This window comes from Corvus brachyrhynchos, unplaced genomic scaffold (genome assembly GCF_000691975.1).
Source record: "Corvus brachyrhynchos isolate BGI_N302 unplaced genomic scaffold, ASM69197v1 scaffold433, whole genome shotgun sequence".
NCBI classification, from domain to species: Eukaryota; Metazoa; Chordata; class Aves; order Passeriformes; family Corvidae; genus Corvus; species Corvus brachyrhynchos.
The window spans coordinates 1,007,291-1,024,945 of NW_008236935.1; the positions used below are offsets into that span (position 1 = coordinate 1,007,291).

Genomic DNA, 17,655 nt, shown 5'->3' on the forward strand with positions numbered 1-17,655 from the left:
CATCAACTGCTGACATGTTCAGTTTTTACTTTCTAATATCTTGAGCTAATATGAAGAGTGATAAGTAGTAGATTTCTGAGAAGGCATTAGCTGCAAATTCAGTTCTGATGTTTCTCAGGCCACTGAAACTGTATTCAAAAGACATAGCTCATATTTCATTTTTGGAAAAAATCAAGGAAGATAGCTCACCATCTTCAGGAATGGAGTTGCTGTGTCGTAATTATAAGCACTTTTGTCCTTTAAGATAAGAATATGAGCACAGTCAATTATCACTTTCTTCAAGTTCATTATTGAATGGAAAAGCCTGTTAAAACATTTAAAATCTTAGTTAGTTTTCAATTTTTTTTATTCAATGTGGTAATATCAAAATGTAAAAACATTAAAGAACTCAAAAATATGAGCGCTGCAGATAAATAAATAATTTTTTTAACATCAGTATTTTATGAAATTAAGAACAGTAAGTTGCAACGGGTGACCAGCCTGAAAAATGCAGATGTATCTGAGTTATATTCTTGTCTTGCATACTGAAAATAAGGTACATCTCCTCCTGTCTGCTATGCTACAAAAGGAGTATCCTCAGAATACCAAGTACTTTGTCAAAGTGTTAACCTTAGTAAAGTTTGCAATTTGTATATTTGATTTTCAGTTTCTATAGTGGAGACAAGCCTGAAACACTGGGCACAAAGTCAAGATTGTGTTTACACAGGATTAAGAGAAAATCAGAAACAAGAAGAATATAAACTGTAAACCATATAAACTACCAAGATGTCCACTGTTACAATTCACACAATGTTTACAAATTTCTAAATACAGAGAGCTGGATAATTTTATTTGTAAAGTGAAAGAAACCTTTATTTTACTCTCTCCTAACCAAGTGAATTGTGAATACCTATGACATAGTAGATTAAAACCATGGAATTTAAAAACACTTGTCATGAAATAGTTTAAAACAAGAAGGAGTATTTAAGATGCATTTAAAAAAATTACTTATTTAGTGAACATGCTGTACCATCAGTCTACCTTCATCATCTCAATTAATCAAATTTACTAGTTCTTAACTTTTCAAAACGTATTATTTTTCTGAAGAAACCCAAAATTAAAGCATGTGCATACACAGACATCCACATATCATGCAATGTTCTTCAAAAAAATTATATGAAGCAGCTAGCAGAATAATTTCTCAATACTGAGAAATATACCCCCCAGCTGAAACAATAAGCAATGACAGACAAGCAGAAGATTGTCAACATGAAAAAGATTTCTGACATTTAAGAAAGGAAGACCACAGAGGGTGTGGGATTTTCCAAGGAATATACGCTTAAATTAGCACATCTTTGATCATGGCTTAGGACAGACAAATATAAAAAGTTCTCCTATATGGCAGTTACTGAAAAAAAAATTCTCTTATTAAGGAAATCTCAGTAATGTGTCTACCTTTTGAAATACCAAAATTTTGTCTGGACATCAAATTCTTACACAAAGAGTTAAAAAATATTTCATAAATGAAGAGCATGGGTAATCAAATCCACTTCTCATGCAGAGCACCACTACACTATCAGTGGAGTATGTTGCTATATCAAATCTGTATGTTGGAAATAAACACTTCAGTTCTAAAAATGCAAAAGGAAGTTAAGATTTAAGTTTATGTATTTATAATAAATTACCTGGTGCCATAATCCACAACCACCCAATCTTTGGCTGTTCCTGTAATAGCATCATGATGCTGGAAGAGTCCGAGGTTCCTCCTAGCTTCTGTCAGCAATTTATAGTTATCCACAGAAGGAAATACACTCATCTTCTCAGATTTACTGGACTGTACTAAAGCCAAGGAGTAGAGAATTTCAGCTGCCCTGGAATTGCAGAGAATAATCAAGTATTTATATAGGGTTAACATGTAAAAAGCAATACACATTTGATCTAAAGAATAAACTGCAAATAGTTCCATAAGCTCTTTAAACCTTGTTCTTATGCATTTTAGCCTGTTTCTATCTTCACACGGTAGCTATCTGCAAGACTTCTGTGATGGAAGATGGACTTTTAAAATAAAAATATAACAGTGCAAACTGAAATACACACTCATAAATGTGTGAAGGATACAGATCTGGTCTTAAAAATCCCACAGTACGGGTAGAGTGCCTTATAAGAAACATACAATTCCCATTTCAAAAAGCAAATTATTAATCAAATAAAATTGTTTTAAATGAATATATTAAACTGTACCCTGTCCAATATCTATTCTGCCATTTGCACTTAATGCAAACTAAATTCTTCTAAGGGCTTAGAGCACCTTGTGCACCTGCTCTATACATTCACCTGAACAGGAAGAACACTGGATTCCAAAACCCTTATGTCGAACAGAATGCAGAGCCTTCCTCTTCTACATCTGTTGCAAAAGCCTAGCACTAGAATATTACCACTAGATTCTTACTTTCTTTATGAGAATCTAAATTTATTTTACAAAAAATATCCCCATAATTGCCAGTTATTATGGATATTTGACTAACAGAAATGCCTGCGTAAATTCTGGGAAAACATCTGTTAACTTTTTTCTTCTGAAAATTGTCAGATTCTTTTTCAAAATTTATTAGAGGTTAATGAACACTTCTCAACTATTTGAAGCAACAAAGATGATACAGGTTAATGCCACAAAAAACAAAGAAATCACAACAACTTATTTTCTTGTAATGCTAACTTCTAGGCATGCAAGTAATAAATTTTAAAAAAAGAAGGAAAATAAGTTGACTCTTTAATTTACCCAAGTTCCCAGTGAGGGCATATGTTCAATTTTAAAATAGGTACAACAAAAAAATTTAAAAAAAACCCTTTTATCAGACTATGCATGGTATTAATTGTTAACATGAAAAATTCCTTTGGATTCAGTTTTCTCCTCATCTTTATGCAACACATAGGTGACAGTTCTTTAAAAACTGCAAGTACCACATACCCAACTACACAGAAACGTGCACTGTATATGTAACAGACTAAACTATTTTCATATTGTCAATATCTCATGAACAGGATGAGATTTTGCTCTTGCAGTTTAGGTAACTGCTCAGAAGCTACATACAAAATCAAGGTGTTTAAAAGTTACAATTCTTGTATTTAATTACTAGTGCTAGATTAACCTTAATCACTGTAATTTTAATGTTGCTTAGCGCAAATTCCTACTTCTGTGCATCCCTCCTTCTTTGTCCTATTGCAGCTTTGTGGATACAATATTGCTGTTAGCAAGAATTTTTCCCGCTCTTTTCTAAGTCCGTGAGAGACTCTTCTCTCTCACAGAAGATATTGCAGAGTTTTGTAAACCATGAACACCTGCAACCTTGAAAAGTCTTGTTTATGGTACAGTAGAAAAATATTTTGACAATGGATGTTTTAGGATTTTGGCCAATCACCCCCAAGGGGTGGCTGATCCTTTGACCAATTAGACTATGAAGAAAAAGTCTATAAAAGAGTTTGTAAAATAATTAAATAAATCAATTTTGCTGCACAGTTCCTGCCTGCTGGTTCTTCTCTCCTCCTCTCTACGTCTGTGGGACATGGTGATATCGACAGTGGAAATACAGCTTAATTTGAAAGAAAAATGAAAATATTTTAGTTGAAAAAAAGACATCAGATGTTCATTCATCTAGTGAATAAACCCTGTCTAAAAACACTTTACCTTTTTTAAAAAAATTGAGTTAGCCACTAAACACTGACCTAACTGTACCTATTATTTTAGTCCTTAAAATAAGGTGAGATTTCCTTCCCCACAACTAACATTAATTTAATTTTCTTTTTTATTAATAGGGATGTCTCTCAGATGCAGAGTTTTCCTTTCATGTCTCAATATTTTTCTAAACACTAAAATGGTTCAATGGTCAAAGATGAAAGACACTCAGAAATACATCATGGTATTAGAAAACACTTCAGCTTTTAGGTAAACATCTAATGCCTTTCCATGAAAGCTGTATAAAGCCTTGGTTTTCTCACCTCTGTTTCAAATTACTGCAGATGACCTGAAATAGTTTTTACAAATTTACCTCTTCATTGTAATTTGTAGTATCTGTCCTGGATAGGACACTGCAAGTATACCAAAATTTGCTTCACCGATTTGTCAATGCCTACACTAGCTTACAGTTAAGTCCAGTTTATGTTTAACTTAAATAAATAATTTATCCAAGAGATTTTGAACTCTCAAGATGTAGTATTTTCTATCCATCTGTATGGTTAGAAGTATCACTGTAGTATTCATTGTCTAAATTACTTCACCAATTCTCTTTGCAGATTTACTGTAATTTTTCCCTGTTTACATCAGTAACTAATAAAACCACAGATTGTGTCCCTATCTTGTCCCAAACCATGCTGTTGTTCTTTCTATCTTTTCGTCACATTATATAAACTTCTGGTCCATATTTTATCACCCTTTAAACCACTTCAATCCACCCATCTCTCACTTAAAATTAAAAAGTCAATAATGTCTCAAATCACTGTCAATCTCCATTATAAAATCCTTACGTTTTCTTAACAGTTCTTTACTACCCAAACCCAAACAAACCTTTTTTCAAACAGGAAAAACCTTAAACAAACAAACCCTTTTCTTGCTTAAATGGTTAGTTTTCATATTAGGTCCTGAGGCTGAACACTGGCTTTTAAGTAACAGTGAAGTGCTACTTAATTCTGGTTCTGCTGGAACTTAAAAATATTCATCCTTGGTAAAGAACACATACACATGTGTTGTATGAACCTTCTGTTGTATGAACCTTCTGTTCATGACTCCTTCCCTCACAAACATAGACATACCCCATATACATGGATATATGTTAGCTCAAAAATATTACGGAAATAATTATCACGAGTTCGAGGATTAAATATGATCCTACTGAATTTCCTTTCCTTTAAAGAAATGAAAAATAAAAGACAAAACCCCTACGCCTGCTGTTCTCATAGCTATTGTAACATTGGTGAAGATTCTCACAGTTTCTGAAAACAAAACTGACAAAAAACCTGATATTAGAACAATGAAAAAATATTTATACATTTTTTCCTTACACGTTATTTACAAAGGATAATGAAAAATTAAAAACCTCCCAGGTACTTTTTTAAACTATACTTTGTTTTAATACCTAAGAACATTGACAGTTTGGTGTTTCTCCAGAGATTCTATACCCAAACCTTTTTCAGAAGTTAAACGCAACTGAAATGAAGGAATCTCTTTAACAATGTAAAGTTGTAAACAGTACAAACAAATTCATATGAAGTTTCTGCAATCTATGTAATAAAAACCAGAAAAATGACAATTAAGTAACCACACCTAAAAATATTAAAAAAATAGACTATGATGAAGCTGAAGGAAATGCTTGGTGCATTTTAAGACACAGAAAGGAAATTAATCAAAACTATGAAAAAACAATTATCTGGATAATCCAATTTATAAGAACATTATCTGTCCTGCTCTTCCTGTTCTCTTGTACATCTTGTCTTCTCCAACAGCAGTATTAAACAACTCTGTTTTCACTGAAAATTAAAGATTCCTATGATGAATCATCCACTTTACCACAGTAAAAACCAGATTCCTTGGAAGAAATAGAACAGGTTCTGCTAGATAGTTTCTGTTCTGAAAGGTACTTGTATCTCCCTCCAAAACACTACTTTCCAAGCTCGCAAAATGCTGCTTTCCACACCTCTCTTGCTCATTCCACTACTGCAGCATCCATTACAGCAAAAAATTGTAATCCTTAAGGAAGGCAATACATGAAATGTTCAGGGTTTACATCATATCCATCTGCCTTAGATTTCTTTCTGGAGCTTTAAAACACAGTTAAATCATCTTATCTTATGTCTGGTACAAGAGGGAACCACTTAAATACTCCATTACCGAAATTCAGCAACTATTTTTTTCTTTAAAGATGCAGACAGTTTTCAGAAGAACAGTAGTCTGAGATCACTTGTTACACAATATTCCTGGCTATTGCTCAGCTTCCTCTAAGAACCTTTGTAAAATTCACATCTTTGTACTTCTCTCTAAAAAAGTTCACAGTATAGCCATAATCCCTTATTGTTTTGATCATATGTGTGCCTTTTGTTTTTGCTGTTAAACTGCCTTTGTCTCAGTTCACGAGTTCTGTAGCTTTGACTCTTCCAATTCTCCAAGATCCTGCTGGTGGGGGAATGAGCAAGGGGCTGCCTGGGGTTAAATCACAACAAATACACATTCATCTCTCCTGTGTGCCAAGAAACACGTTATGAATGTACTGGATGGCAGTATTTACCGTATGTAGGACTCCAAGACTCTGTCCAGGCGTTTATAGAAGGGTCGTGATGTAAAGTACCCACTCCAGTAATGATGATCTCTGTCTGCATAGGTGAAGAAGTCTCCACTTAAAACAGGAAAAAATGAATTGCTGCTCTTTTCACCCAAATTGCTTTCTTTGCGCAGAGCTTCAAAGTAATCAGATAAAGTTCCAAACTGGGCCTGAATTAAAATTAGAATTACTGTAATAAAGTTCCATTTTCATTATGCAGAAATACAAAGAGAATGAATATGCTTGGTTCCATATACATTTCAGAAACATGCCACTCTTCCAGCAGATTTATAGCAGAAAACCTATCCCAAAAATCTTTAAAGTTTCACTGCACACTTTTCAGACAAACTGGATAGCATTTCAAAACTCAATACAAGAAGTACTTTCAAAAAAGCATTTCAACTCAGTACAAGAAAGAGATGGATCTGTTGGAGCATGTCCAGAGAAGAGTCACAAAAATGATCAGAGAAACACCTTCCCTATGAGGAAAAGCTGAGAGAGGTTGTGGTTGTTCAGCCTGGAGTGGAGAAGGCTCTGGGGAGACCTTACTGCAGCCTTTCAATAAAGGAGCCTTACAAGAAAGATGGGGACAGGCTTTTTAGTCAGACCTCTTGTGCTAAAAAAAGAGGTAATAATTTTAAACTAAACCAGGGTAGATTTGCACTAGGTATAAAGGCAACTTTTAATATGAGGGTGGTGATACACTCAAGGTGCCCACAGAGGTTGTGGATGGCCCATCTCTGGAAACATCCAAGGCTGGATTGGATGGGACTCTGGGCAATCTGGTCTAATTGAAGATGTCTCTGCTCATTGGAGGGCAGTTGGATGAGACAGCTTTAAAGGTCCCCTCCAACCAAAACCATTTTAAAAATGATGAAATATGATTTTTTTTTTAAAGATATAAATATAAATATAAATATGAATATAAATACCAAGTAAGTCTCTTATACACAAGCTAAATAATACCTCAATATTACCCAAGTAGCTGTCTGGACTAAATAAGAAATATAGTGTAATGTAACAAAAGCATAGTTCTCCTAATCCTGTCTTTTCAAAATTAACTCTCTTGTGCTCCAGATCTTGCTTAACGAAGATGACTAGTGATCAAAAAAAAATTAGCATTTCCTTTCAGAAGCTGGTCCTTTTAACTCTGTACAAAGAAATTGCAGTTAGAGATGTAACATGTGGGAGTAAAAAATAAATTCATTATCTTCTGGTCATTTTTAAAAATGCTAAGATATTGTAATAGCAGATCTTTACCGGGTAGGTCAAAAATGGTATCCTCAAGCTTTAGGGGCACAACAAAAAAAAAGAAAAAATAAATGATTGATACCAATGTTGTTAGTATTAAGAAATGTTGTTAAAGAAGGCATAAATGGCAAACTGGATTTTGAATGAAAGTGAAAAAAAAAAGGAAGCTGGAACAGAAGATCACATTACTTTACCAGGAGTATCCTCACCTTAAGTTATAATGATAATATCAAGTACCTTTGTTTGCTATTACTATTATTATTTTTAACAATAAGCATACAATGAGCATGCTACAATTTACAGCATCAAAAACAAGTTTTAGTAAAAATCTTTCAAAAGTGACTTGGAATATAAGGACTATCAGACTATCACTGTGACAACAAAATTAAACTTTTTAATCATTTAAAAAACCCCAAACACTTTCACTTCAAAGTCATTCAGATCATCCAAGTATTTGTTAGGTGGATACAATACGGTAACTTGCCACTTTAAATGGCAGTAAAGCAGAGAAAGATAAATATTGCCCCTGAAATCCCACCATTAGTAAACCTTGCCTTATTTCTAGGCATACTTGGTCTTTTCCCTCACTATCATAGGGACCTACAAGTAGAAAACAAAAACCAAAAACAATACACCAAGAGAAAACACAGAGATGATCTCACTTCTGCATTGAATCAGAGGAGTAGAACCTCACCAGTGGAAGCATCAAAATCAGGTGAATGGAACAGTGAAATAGCCTGGTTGACTCTTCTATTGGCATACAAAAAGACTCAGCTTAATTTATATATAATAGATGCAAAGGAGATCTCTGAATGGGAGATTGAATTCCTCAAGAGCAAAATAGGTATGTTTTACAGTGCTGTACCACATACTTTTAGATCAGAATAGTGGCTGGCAGGAGAATCTCAATGGTAAAAGACATATCCACTAGATAAACATCACAAAGAGCTGTCTGAAAGAGTAAATCTCTCTTCAGATCAGAAAGGCAGAGTAGGCACTCCCTTGTGTAAGCAGTAATATACCAGGCATCTCAGCACTTCAGGAAGAAATGTGAACTCTTCCTTTATGTAATCTAAGTTCTTACATAGCTGAGCGTGTCCTGTTACTTGCCTGTGGAGGTACATTCCACTAGGGAAAGTGCAGAAGAGTGTGGAAGTTCTCCATCTAAGCTCAAATTTTCAAGAATAAATGACATCAGTTTCAAACAAAACAAATAATCAAACCAAACCAGAAAAACAAACAGACCAAAAAATACCCCATCAGACAGGCAACAAATAAGAAAGAAAAAAAGAACAACAAAAACAGAGAGAGAAAAACCTAAGTATCTGAATAAAATGAAAAGGAGAAATGCTCTGATGCTGACAATGCTCCAGCTGATCAAAAATATCCTAGGTATGAAGTGGTAGACAAAGAGGATTTTGTATCTTTTTGTGTGGGTATTAAAAACCAGAAAAAGGGCTGGATACTTCTGTGAGGGAACCAAGGGTTAATGCAATTCCAGATGGGCACACCTAGCCTAATGAAGTGGACTGATAGAATCCTTGACAATGGGCTGAACAGAACCTTTCCAAAAAGGAACTTTCAGATGTCTCAGGACAGCACTGGTCCTTGAAGAATGACTTCAGACTTACAGCCTTCAGTTTTTGCCCCACAAAATCATCCAGCCCTGGTTAGCCATAACTACAGAAAATATGTTGCTGTTAGTATCCAAAGAGTACCAAAGTGTATACCTGTACAGTATATGCATTTTTGACAGAAATAAAGCAAGTGATAGCAGCAATCTTAAGTTTTAAAAGATGGGCTTTAGACTTAAAAAAATTTGAAGAGCCCTCTCCAGGTGTATCTCTGTCCACTAAGACGTAGTGGTCCTTCACCATACATCATGTCGCCTACATCCAATAGGAAACACATAAAATCCAGTTTTCAGATAAGATATAATCCCAAGAAATCATCTTGGCAGAACACAAGCACAGAACTCAGCAGAAAGTAATAACATACTATAGGCACTAGTCAAATGCACAGCTGGAAGAATCAGGGAAGGTCTCAGAAAAGATAAGGAAAAACAGATGCATGCACAAACCACACGAAAGATACCAGACCAGGTTTTTATAAAAACCTGAATGTGAAAGCAGCAACAGTGCACTCTCAGGTGACACTCAAAAAACCCAAGGTTGTGGTCCCCCATTTGTTACTGTCATGTCGAAAGATGATGAAAAGTTGTCTGAATACAGAGAACATCTATAGTACAAGTCTCTAGGGCCATCAGCTTACACATTAGAGCATGTGAATGTGTGTTTTAACTCTCACACATAAATGCTGATTTGAAGTGGTACCTCATCTGATAACTGTGTTAGTATACTCAGTCCTTTTGTAGCCAGGTCAGTCTCAGATTTTACCACATGTGCCAGCAATGGCACCTCTTAAGACTTTTTGGTTTGTTTTGGGATGTAAAACCAAGAGGACTCAAATAAAGCAGCAAAATTTTCTTGAACTTCTAGTAAGAAAATACAATAGTTTTAAGTAACAAATCTTGTGAGTCGTAAGTAACAATACCTGAAGCCTGTGAAAACAGGAGCACTAAGAAAACAATTAAAAACCTAATAGCTGCTCTCCAAATTAATCTGGTTTGGAAACTATCTATAGTTTTCAAGCCGGTATTATTAATAGCAAAGGTTTTGTTTTGCGGGGAGAGAAGGTAGTAAAGGAAAAAAAAAAGTGAGCAAGCTACCAAGACACATCAATCTATTGCTAAATAATATATTAAGTCTTGCAGTTGCAAAAACTGAACCTAACAACAATTTCTTTTTTCCGTGAAGAATATCAGAATTTTGGGAAATACTGTTTTCTCCACAAACCAGAAAATGTGTTGTAGTTACCTTAACATGCCACTCAGGACGAGAATTCATATAATCAAACAACTTCTGATAATTCTGGTACTGCTGATCCCATTCTGAGCTCTCAGCATAGCGGAAATCATCCCCAAGTGGAGCCAACAGGACTTTCGTACGGAAAAGTTTTGACTTCTTCCTGTATTGATCTAATATAATCCAAGCCCTTGAGGAGAGAAAAAGAGAAGAGCAATTATTAGGAAGACAGAGGGAAAAAAGTCAGCATTTGGCAAAACAATTCTTAGATACCAAGTTGTGCATTAGGATGACCCTAAACAAGACATACTAAACTCCATTATCCCACTTTGTAACAAAAAGCTGGATGCAATTCTCCCTACTGGGACACCATATTCAACCGACTACTGTTGCAAACACCATGCTAATTAAATCCTTCAATAAGCTTATCAAGCTTCATCTCAAGCAGTAGGGCAGTCTGGACCAATTTGTGCCTGTGCCAAAACTAACCTACAGTTCAAATCATGTTTACCTGCTTTATATTTAGATAACAATCCTAATCCTCTCCAGCTCCTATTTACAATAATAAGCAAGCTCTTCTCATCCCCTCTGGTACCTTCCTTTGATACTTTGCTTCATGTCTTCATGTCCTTGACAGAAAAACTGCCCATAAATTAATCTCTGAGGAACTCCAGCCTTGTAAATAAAACAAGTAATTCAGGAGGAAGTTTGCTGCTAAAAATCACTGTTCTCCATTCAGCCAGCTTCTTATGTGCCTTAGAGCCATCCCTCTTGAATCTTTGAGTCCTGAAAAATTAAATCCACTGCTTTTATGCTTTTGGCCTTAAAAAACCCCAAACAACTCGGAAACAAAATACTCACATGTGCACACACAGAAGAAAGCTGCAGAATTATCCTTCGGCACCTACTAATTCTAGGATGGGTAAACTATCAGTTCCACAAAAGCAATATATTAAGAATCACAAGTCTGATATCTAGGTTATTGAAAAAGTCCATTTTCAACCCTCCCCCTTCAAGTCACAATTATTATCAGCATCTTCAGATGCTGATACCCTCTAATTAAAATTATGTAAATAATTCCCATAGGAAATATAAACCATAGTAACATATTTAAGAAAACAGAAATACAAATTTCAAGGCTTTAAAGACAAAAGAGCAGAAAATTCAGATTCTAATGAGGTTTTTTTGTTTCTTCATGTCTTTTTAATAGACGATCTAGCAAAATCACCTTGCAACTCACACTCTTGAAGAACTGCTATATAAACATTTATGCAAAATTCTAGTCCATTATATTTGAACCCCCTTTTCCTTTGAACCGCATGTCAGGGTTTACTTATTTATCAGATTGCAAAAGTACTGTGTAAACACAAGGTCTGACTGTATTCTGGAGGGAGAACGGGGCCACAACATTAACTTTAGCTAAGGATCCACAAAGTTCTAATGAGACTACAATTTACCCAACCAGTGGCTATCATTACCCTGCCCCCTGTCTATTACTGGATTTATAGTGCAGATTACCAATCAATACTTTCCATGATTTCAACAGGTTGTAAGATTTAAATACAAAAGCTTCCTCACCACACAGCTACCAGAACAGCAGCCACAAGACTTGGCAATGCTTCTTTCTAGGGAGCCAGTCTAACTCAAATTTTCCACATATAGGCTATGGTTAAAAACATACTTTAGTGTTGAGTCTCTTGAAAAATACAGGTTACAGTTAACAGGATATTTGACTCTGACATCTCTCTTCAAAGTCCTTCTCTGGTTTCTTTCCAAACATCCTGTGAAATTTATAAGTATTGCTGCTCTCCATTTCTTAAAGTACTGATAACTGTGGGATTATTCTATGTTTTTAAGGGGATGGCAAGATCTTCCTCCATTCCAAACCACTTTCAATTGCAAAAACACTGAAGAACATCAATTCAGGTATATCCTTCTAAGTTTCTCTCAAATAACTTCCTAAATCATTAATTCATATAGGAATGTGAAAGTGCCAGCAGAAAGCCCCAGACAGAGCATGGTGAAGAAAAAAAAAACACCTCTGGAGGAAAAAAAAGATTCCAGTGACTGTCATCAATATTTTCCCATTATTGTTCCCCAGTGAAACAGAATTAGATACATTTTGATATGTTTATCCTGCCTATCTGAATGAAAATCTGAAAACGAAGCAGGAGATCAGACATGACAAACCTTTTGTTTTCAAGTTTTCAGACTATCACTGAATGCTTGAGACCTTTCACAAATAAAGAAAACCTTTTTGTACCAGAACTGTCTTCTTTTAATGCAAGACCAAGTATTTGAGTAAATACATATCAAAACAATAAACATGGCTGGTTTTACCCCTTTCTATGTTAAAGGAAGAGGAGCTACAACCACCTGAAGTAGGCAATCACAAACATTAACCCCCAATGCCATCTGGCAGTGTCATTCTGAACACAAATTGCATGTTGTACAATGTGACCATAAGGAGAAAAAAGCTGAAGGGCAAAACTGGGCTCTTGAACAGTAGCTGGTGAAGAGGAAAGTCCTTTCTCTACTGCTTCTCTGAAGCACATAACTTGCAGTACAGATTCTCTCCTATTTCCATGCTTCAGAGAGAAACAAACTGTGCTTCTGCTAACAACTCATTTCCATTCAAGGTAAAAAAAACCTCAACAACCCAGGAAAAAAACCCCCAATACAACAGCTGTTTTTTCTTCCTAGTGCAAAAAGCTTCAGCATTCAAACATATGGATAAGGATGCAGCTTCAAATCAGGGCAAGTGCAAGGGTAGTCTTTATAACCTAAGGTGTTATGAAGTGTAATTAAACAAGTACAGGTTTTCAATTAGGTTGCTGCTTCATTCCTTCTTACCAAGTCACAACTTATGTGGCAAGGCAATGAAAAATCCAACAACTACTAGTCTGAAGTTTTCAACTCAGCATCTCTTTAATGCATATATAAGGCCCTAATAGTATAGAAATCAAAAGCAACAGTCCCACCTGAGTATTCAAGATCTGGGTTTTATTAATTTTGTTGTAGCTTTGGCATTGAAGAAAGGTCAGCAATCTAAACCTAGTCTCCAAATTAATCAACTTTTTTCAAATTCATGAATCTTCTGTATTTTTTAGTCTTAAAGCAATCAGAGATAAGAGGTAGATTAATTAGTCTGCTGCAAACCTGTAACCTTGGAAAACTTATGATATAAAGATAGATTTTTCAGTTCTGGAACTCATACATCTCATCATAACAATTGTAAAACATGTTATTACAGAGGTCAGATCAACAAACTTTTTGGTTGTCTACAATATTCCAACTTTTCATAAAACACACATAGTGTTTTAGCATTCTCCATCAAAACACTACTTCCTGCATTATAGTGGATTTATTTGAAACTAGACACTAGAAGTGTAGTTCCAGTGTTCCAAATGTAAATAATCCAGGCTTCTAACTCAAACACCATGTGTTAGTTTTACTTTTCCCAGAGGTATCATACAGCATACTGCTGTTTCAACTCCCTGTTAGACATCAAAACTGCTTTTATCTAAAAAAGCTGATGCAAAATATTAAGTTTCAGAGACCATACTGAGATGATAATCACTTTAACTTGATCATATGTTCACTACATACCTGCCCCCATTTATCTTATTCTGTAATATGCTTTGACATGTGAAAACCCATTTCTTTTACAAGATCTAATTTAGATTTTAATGCAAAGGTTGCATCTAGAAAGCAAAAGAATTAAGGATAATTAAAAATCAAGACCCTTAAAAAGACTATTCCAAGCAGATACTCTACATTTTATTTACAGCCTCTATGTTTCAGGTATTTGTTAAACAAGCTGTTGCTCTTCTGCAAATATTTGTCTCAGCTAATTGAGATATATTGTCAAGATTTTTTTTTTTTACAACTTTGATTTAATGACATATGAGCTTTCCTTCACATTCAATAGGCACTGGGTGTGTCATATTTTTTCTACTTTTCTGCTGTCACCATCATCTTTCATTTCTCTGCTTCAAAAAAACCCCACTTTTTCCTATCATCATACCAATTCCTACCTTTAAATACAGCAATTGTAATGTATTGTGTTTAATTTTGGTTTTATCTTCAGTAATATTTTGTAATTGAATTTTGTTCAAGTGAAGTTTTCATGACGCTTGTCAAAATTTATACTCTGAGAAAAGCAATGCATACTTGACATGTAGACAAGCAATGCATCATCATCACATCATCACTTTAAAACTTCAGCATCAAGGACCAAAAAGTCACCCTTAATACATTTGTTATGCTCAGCAATTTGCACAAACTGTAAACAGCTACCTCAACTTTTAACTCTGGAAACCTGGTATAGTTTGAAGCCTGAAGATAGCAACAGGACCATAGAACACAACCATTTTCTGGAAAAACCTTTGGTAGCTTAACTTACTTCCCTTTCTTTTCTCTTTTTTCCTTTTTTTCTTCCTTTACTCTCCCTCCCCAGCTCCCCACCTCCACCCTCTGCGCCCGTCACCCAAAAATGAGAAGCAGTTTTGTAGGAGTGTAAATTTGATTCTTAACTGTGGCAAAACTCTGTGTTTCTACTTGAAAACTAGAACTGAGGTTAATAGGAATTTCCACCCTGGGCACAAAGGAACAGGTATTTCCACCCTGGAGACAAAGAAATAGGAATCAGATTAACTTACGGCTTGCACTTCACAAAACTTAGGCCACAGATTGCCAAGTTTTTCAAGGATATACCACAGGAAATATACCACTGTTTGTAGTTACAGCACACATCACGCTGCCCCAAAATGATCCACTTGCAGGGAACTTGCAGTGTTCATAAAATTCACAAAAAACACAGTAAACCAGTAACATGACTACAACCAGATGACTGTGTTCTGACTGTCATTCAGACACTGACTCATGTGTCACGAATAGAAAATTTTTAAAAGTGCCCTTTCCTTAACTACAACTTTTCCTCTAATTTCACTGACAGTTATGTTACCAACTTAGCAGCAAACACCAGGTTATGCAATAGGTATTGTTTAGCCATAACAAGCTTCTTTTAAAATCTTTTACTGGTTTTGGCTGGGGTAGAGTCACAGTGGGCAGTATGGGGCTGTGATCTGTGTTTGCTCTGCTGACAGGGTTGACAACAGAGAGATGATTTTGTTATTTCTGAGCAGGGCTTGCACAGCGCCAAGGCCTCTCCTGCATCTGAACCCATGAGTTTTCTCATTTTACTCTTCTGATTCTGTTCCCCACCCCACTATGGGGACAGTGAGCTGAGTGGAGCTGAGCTGCTCACTGGGGTTGAACCACAGCAGAACTAAATTCACCAAGCTATGCCAGATGTCATCTTTGACCAGCATAATTACATTTTTCTAAAGTTATTTCCTTGAGGAGTATGTAAAAACTGTACCTGTGTTGAACATTTCCAGCATGAATAGCTTCTGGTGGAACTCTCCAAGGACAACTTACTCTTCCTCCAGGAAGCCGTTTGAAATCAAACTGGCAGCAGATTTTCGGATCTGGGCCGCAAGTATGAGGAATATCATAGCTATAGAAAGGCATCATATGACAAAGAATATCCGTACTGGATCCCAAATCTGGAATTTGCACTCTGTTAATTTCTGATAGATTATAGTTGGTATCAATAGAGACTCAGGAAAATCAAATTCATTGCAAAGCTTGCTTGATACCTTTTTAATTACAAATATATATATATACATATATATATATGTGTGTATATATATATATACCTTATATGTATAAAGAGGGTAAAAAAAGAGATACAGTCAAGATTGGAATGTTCTAGTCAAGCACCAGGTGATTGGGAAAGACAGGGACAAATGTTAGGTGTGTTTTACCCAGGTAAACCTCGTGATTTTTAGAATTTTTGAGGTAATAAAACACATATTTTATACTGCGAGTGGATTAAAACAACTATTGAAAAAACCCAAACATCAAAACAAAACCAAAAAGAAAACAAAGCAAAAGCCAATCACCCTGCTGTCACTGCCTCATTAGCACAATATTTGAATTAGTTGTAATGTTCCTTCTCCTACACTATATTTCCACATAGTAGGAAATAAAGGAGTAGGAGGAAGAAAAAAAGTAAAACACAAGTAAAGGAATTTTTCACCCTTTTTACTTTTCTTATGTACACTTGCAAGGAGTATGAGAGGATGGAAAAAACAAGAGAAGGTAAAAGCAAAAATGAAAGTGAAAAGAAAGGAAGATCAGAGGAACAATAGCAACAATAATGTTTTTACATTTAGCGCCTTTCCTAATGCACAGATATTCTCATTTCACTTTCTGTTATTCAAAGAGGAAAAAAAAAGGAAAAAAATCTGCTAAATTTAAGCTAGATGAAAGGCTTTTTTTAAACAGGATTGCAATTTAAAGTTTTCATGTCTAGACTAACTCTGCTAAATCTCCTCTGTAAATATTTCCATAGTACTTATTCGAGTTCTCTTCATATTTTACCTGTGTAAATTAACAAAATAAATTGACATAAAGGAAGAGCATATACCCCAGTTCTGTCTCCAAAAAAATTCTAGTGTCTTTTGTGTTGCAAAATGTTTTTTAACTGAATAATGAACTCTCTGCACAAGCATATTGGAAAATCCTGTGCGCTTCAGAAGGTAGGCCATTGTTGGTGAATGCCCAAATGGATCAACTGCCCATCCAGACTTTGGTTTTACTCCTGTTGACAAAAGAAAAAAGAAAAAAGGAAAGAAAGTTTTACTTTTCACTCCAAGAAAATCATTCCAATAATTCAAATCAGAGCACTAAAGATAACATTTCCAAGATTATATACCCAGTTAGGTATTAAACCTCCTGCAGAACCCTGGAATTAACAAACTAGAATTAAACCATTAAACAAACAAACAAAAAAACCAAATATCTTATAAACAAGGCATTCTAACAAAATAAAAAACTTTAAAATAGTACTCCTTGTTGCTATGCTGTTTCAATTTTGCATCAAACATCTTTATTTGGAATCATTAATTAAATACATATCTTCTTTCACTTAAAGTAGTTTACAGACGGTACAATAGGAAAAGAAAGTTGAAAGAAAATGAATGGATGTGGATGGATTAATGAGGTAGCTTGTTGATATTTCACTGTTATTTAAATAAGGTTAATCTTTTTTGGCTTCAGAACTAAATTTTCTTTTGATTTATTAGTTTGTTGATCAATAGAATCATGTTGATTAATACTCTCTTTTCACTGAACTTCATGCTAGTAAATAAAGAAGCTACATCTGATTCGTTTTTAATTAATCAACA

At 35.0% G+C, this 17,655-nt stretch overlaps 1 protein-coding gene across 1 annotated transcript in view; it reads right to left on the minus strand.

The window, feature by feature from the left end:
• Window positions 1-17,655, minus strand: part of MAN2A1 (mannosidase alpha class 2A member 1) — a gene marked incomplete at its 5' end in the record, with an annotated part of 111,028 nt that overhangs the window by 59,024 nt on the left and 34,349 nt on the right. Inside the window, 6 exons of the mRNA XM_017728371.1 lie at window positions 190-304; window positions 1,665-1,850; window positions 6,252-6,454; window positions 10,412-10,589; window positions 15,783-15,969; window positions 16,896-17,069. Of these exons, the coding sequence (XP_017583860.1) occupies window positions 190-304; window positions 1,665-1,850; window positions 6,252-6,454; window positions 10,412-10,589; window positions 15,783-15,969; window positions 16,896-17,069 (1,043 nt within the window). The remainder of the gene's footprint in view (window positions 1-189; window positions 305-1,664; window positions 1,851-6,251; window positions 6,455-10,411; window positions 10,590-15,782; window positions 15,970-16,895; window positions 17,070-17,655) is intronic.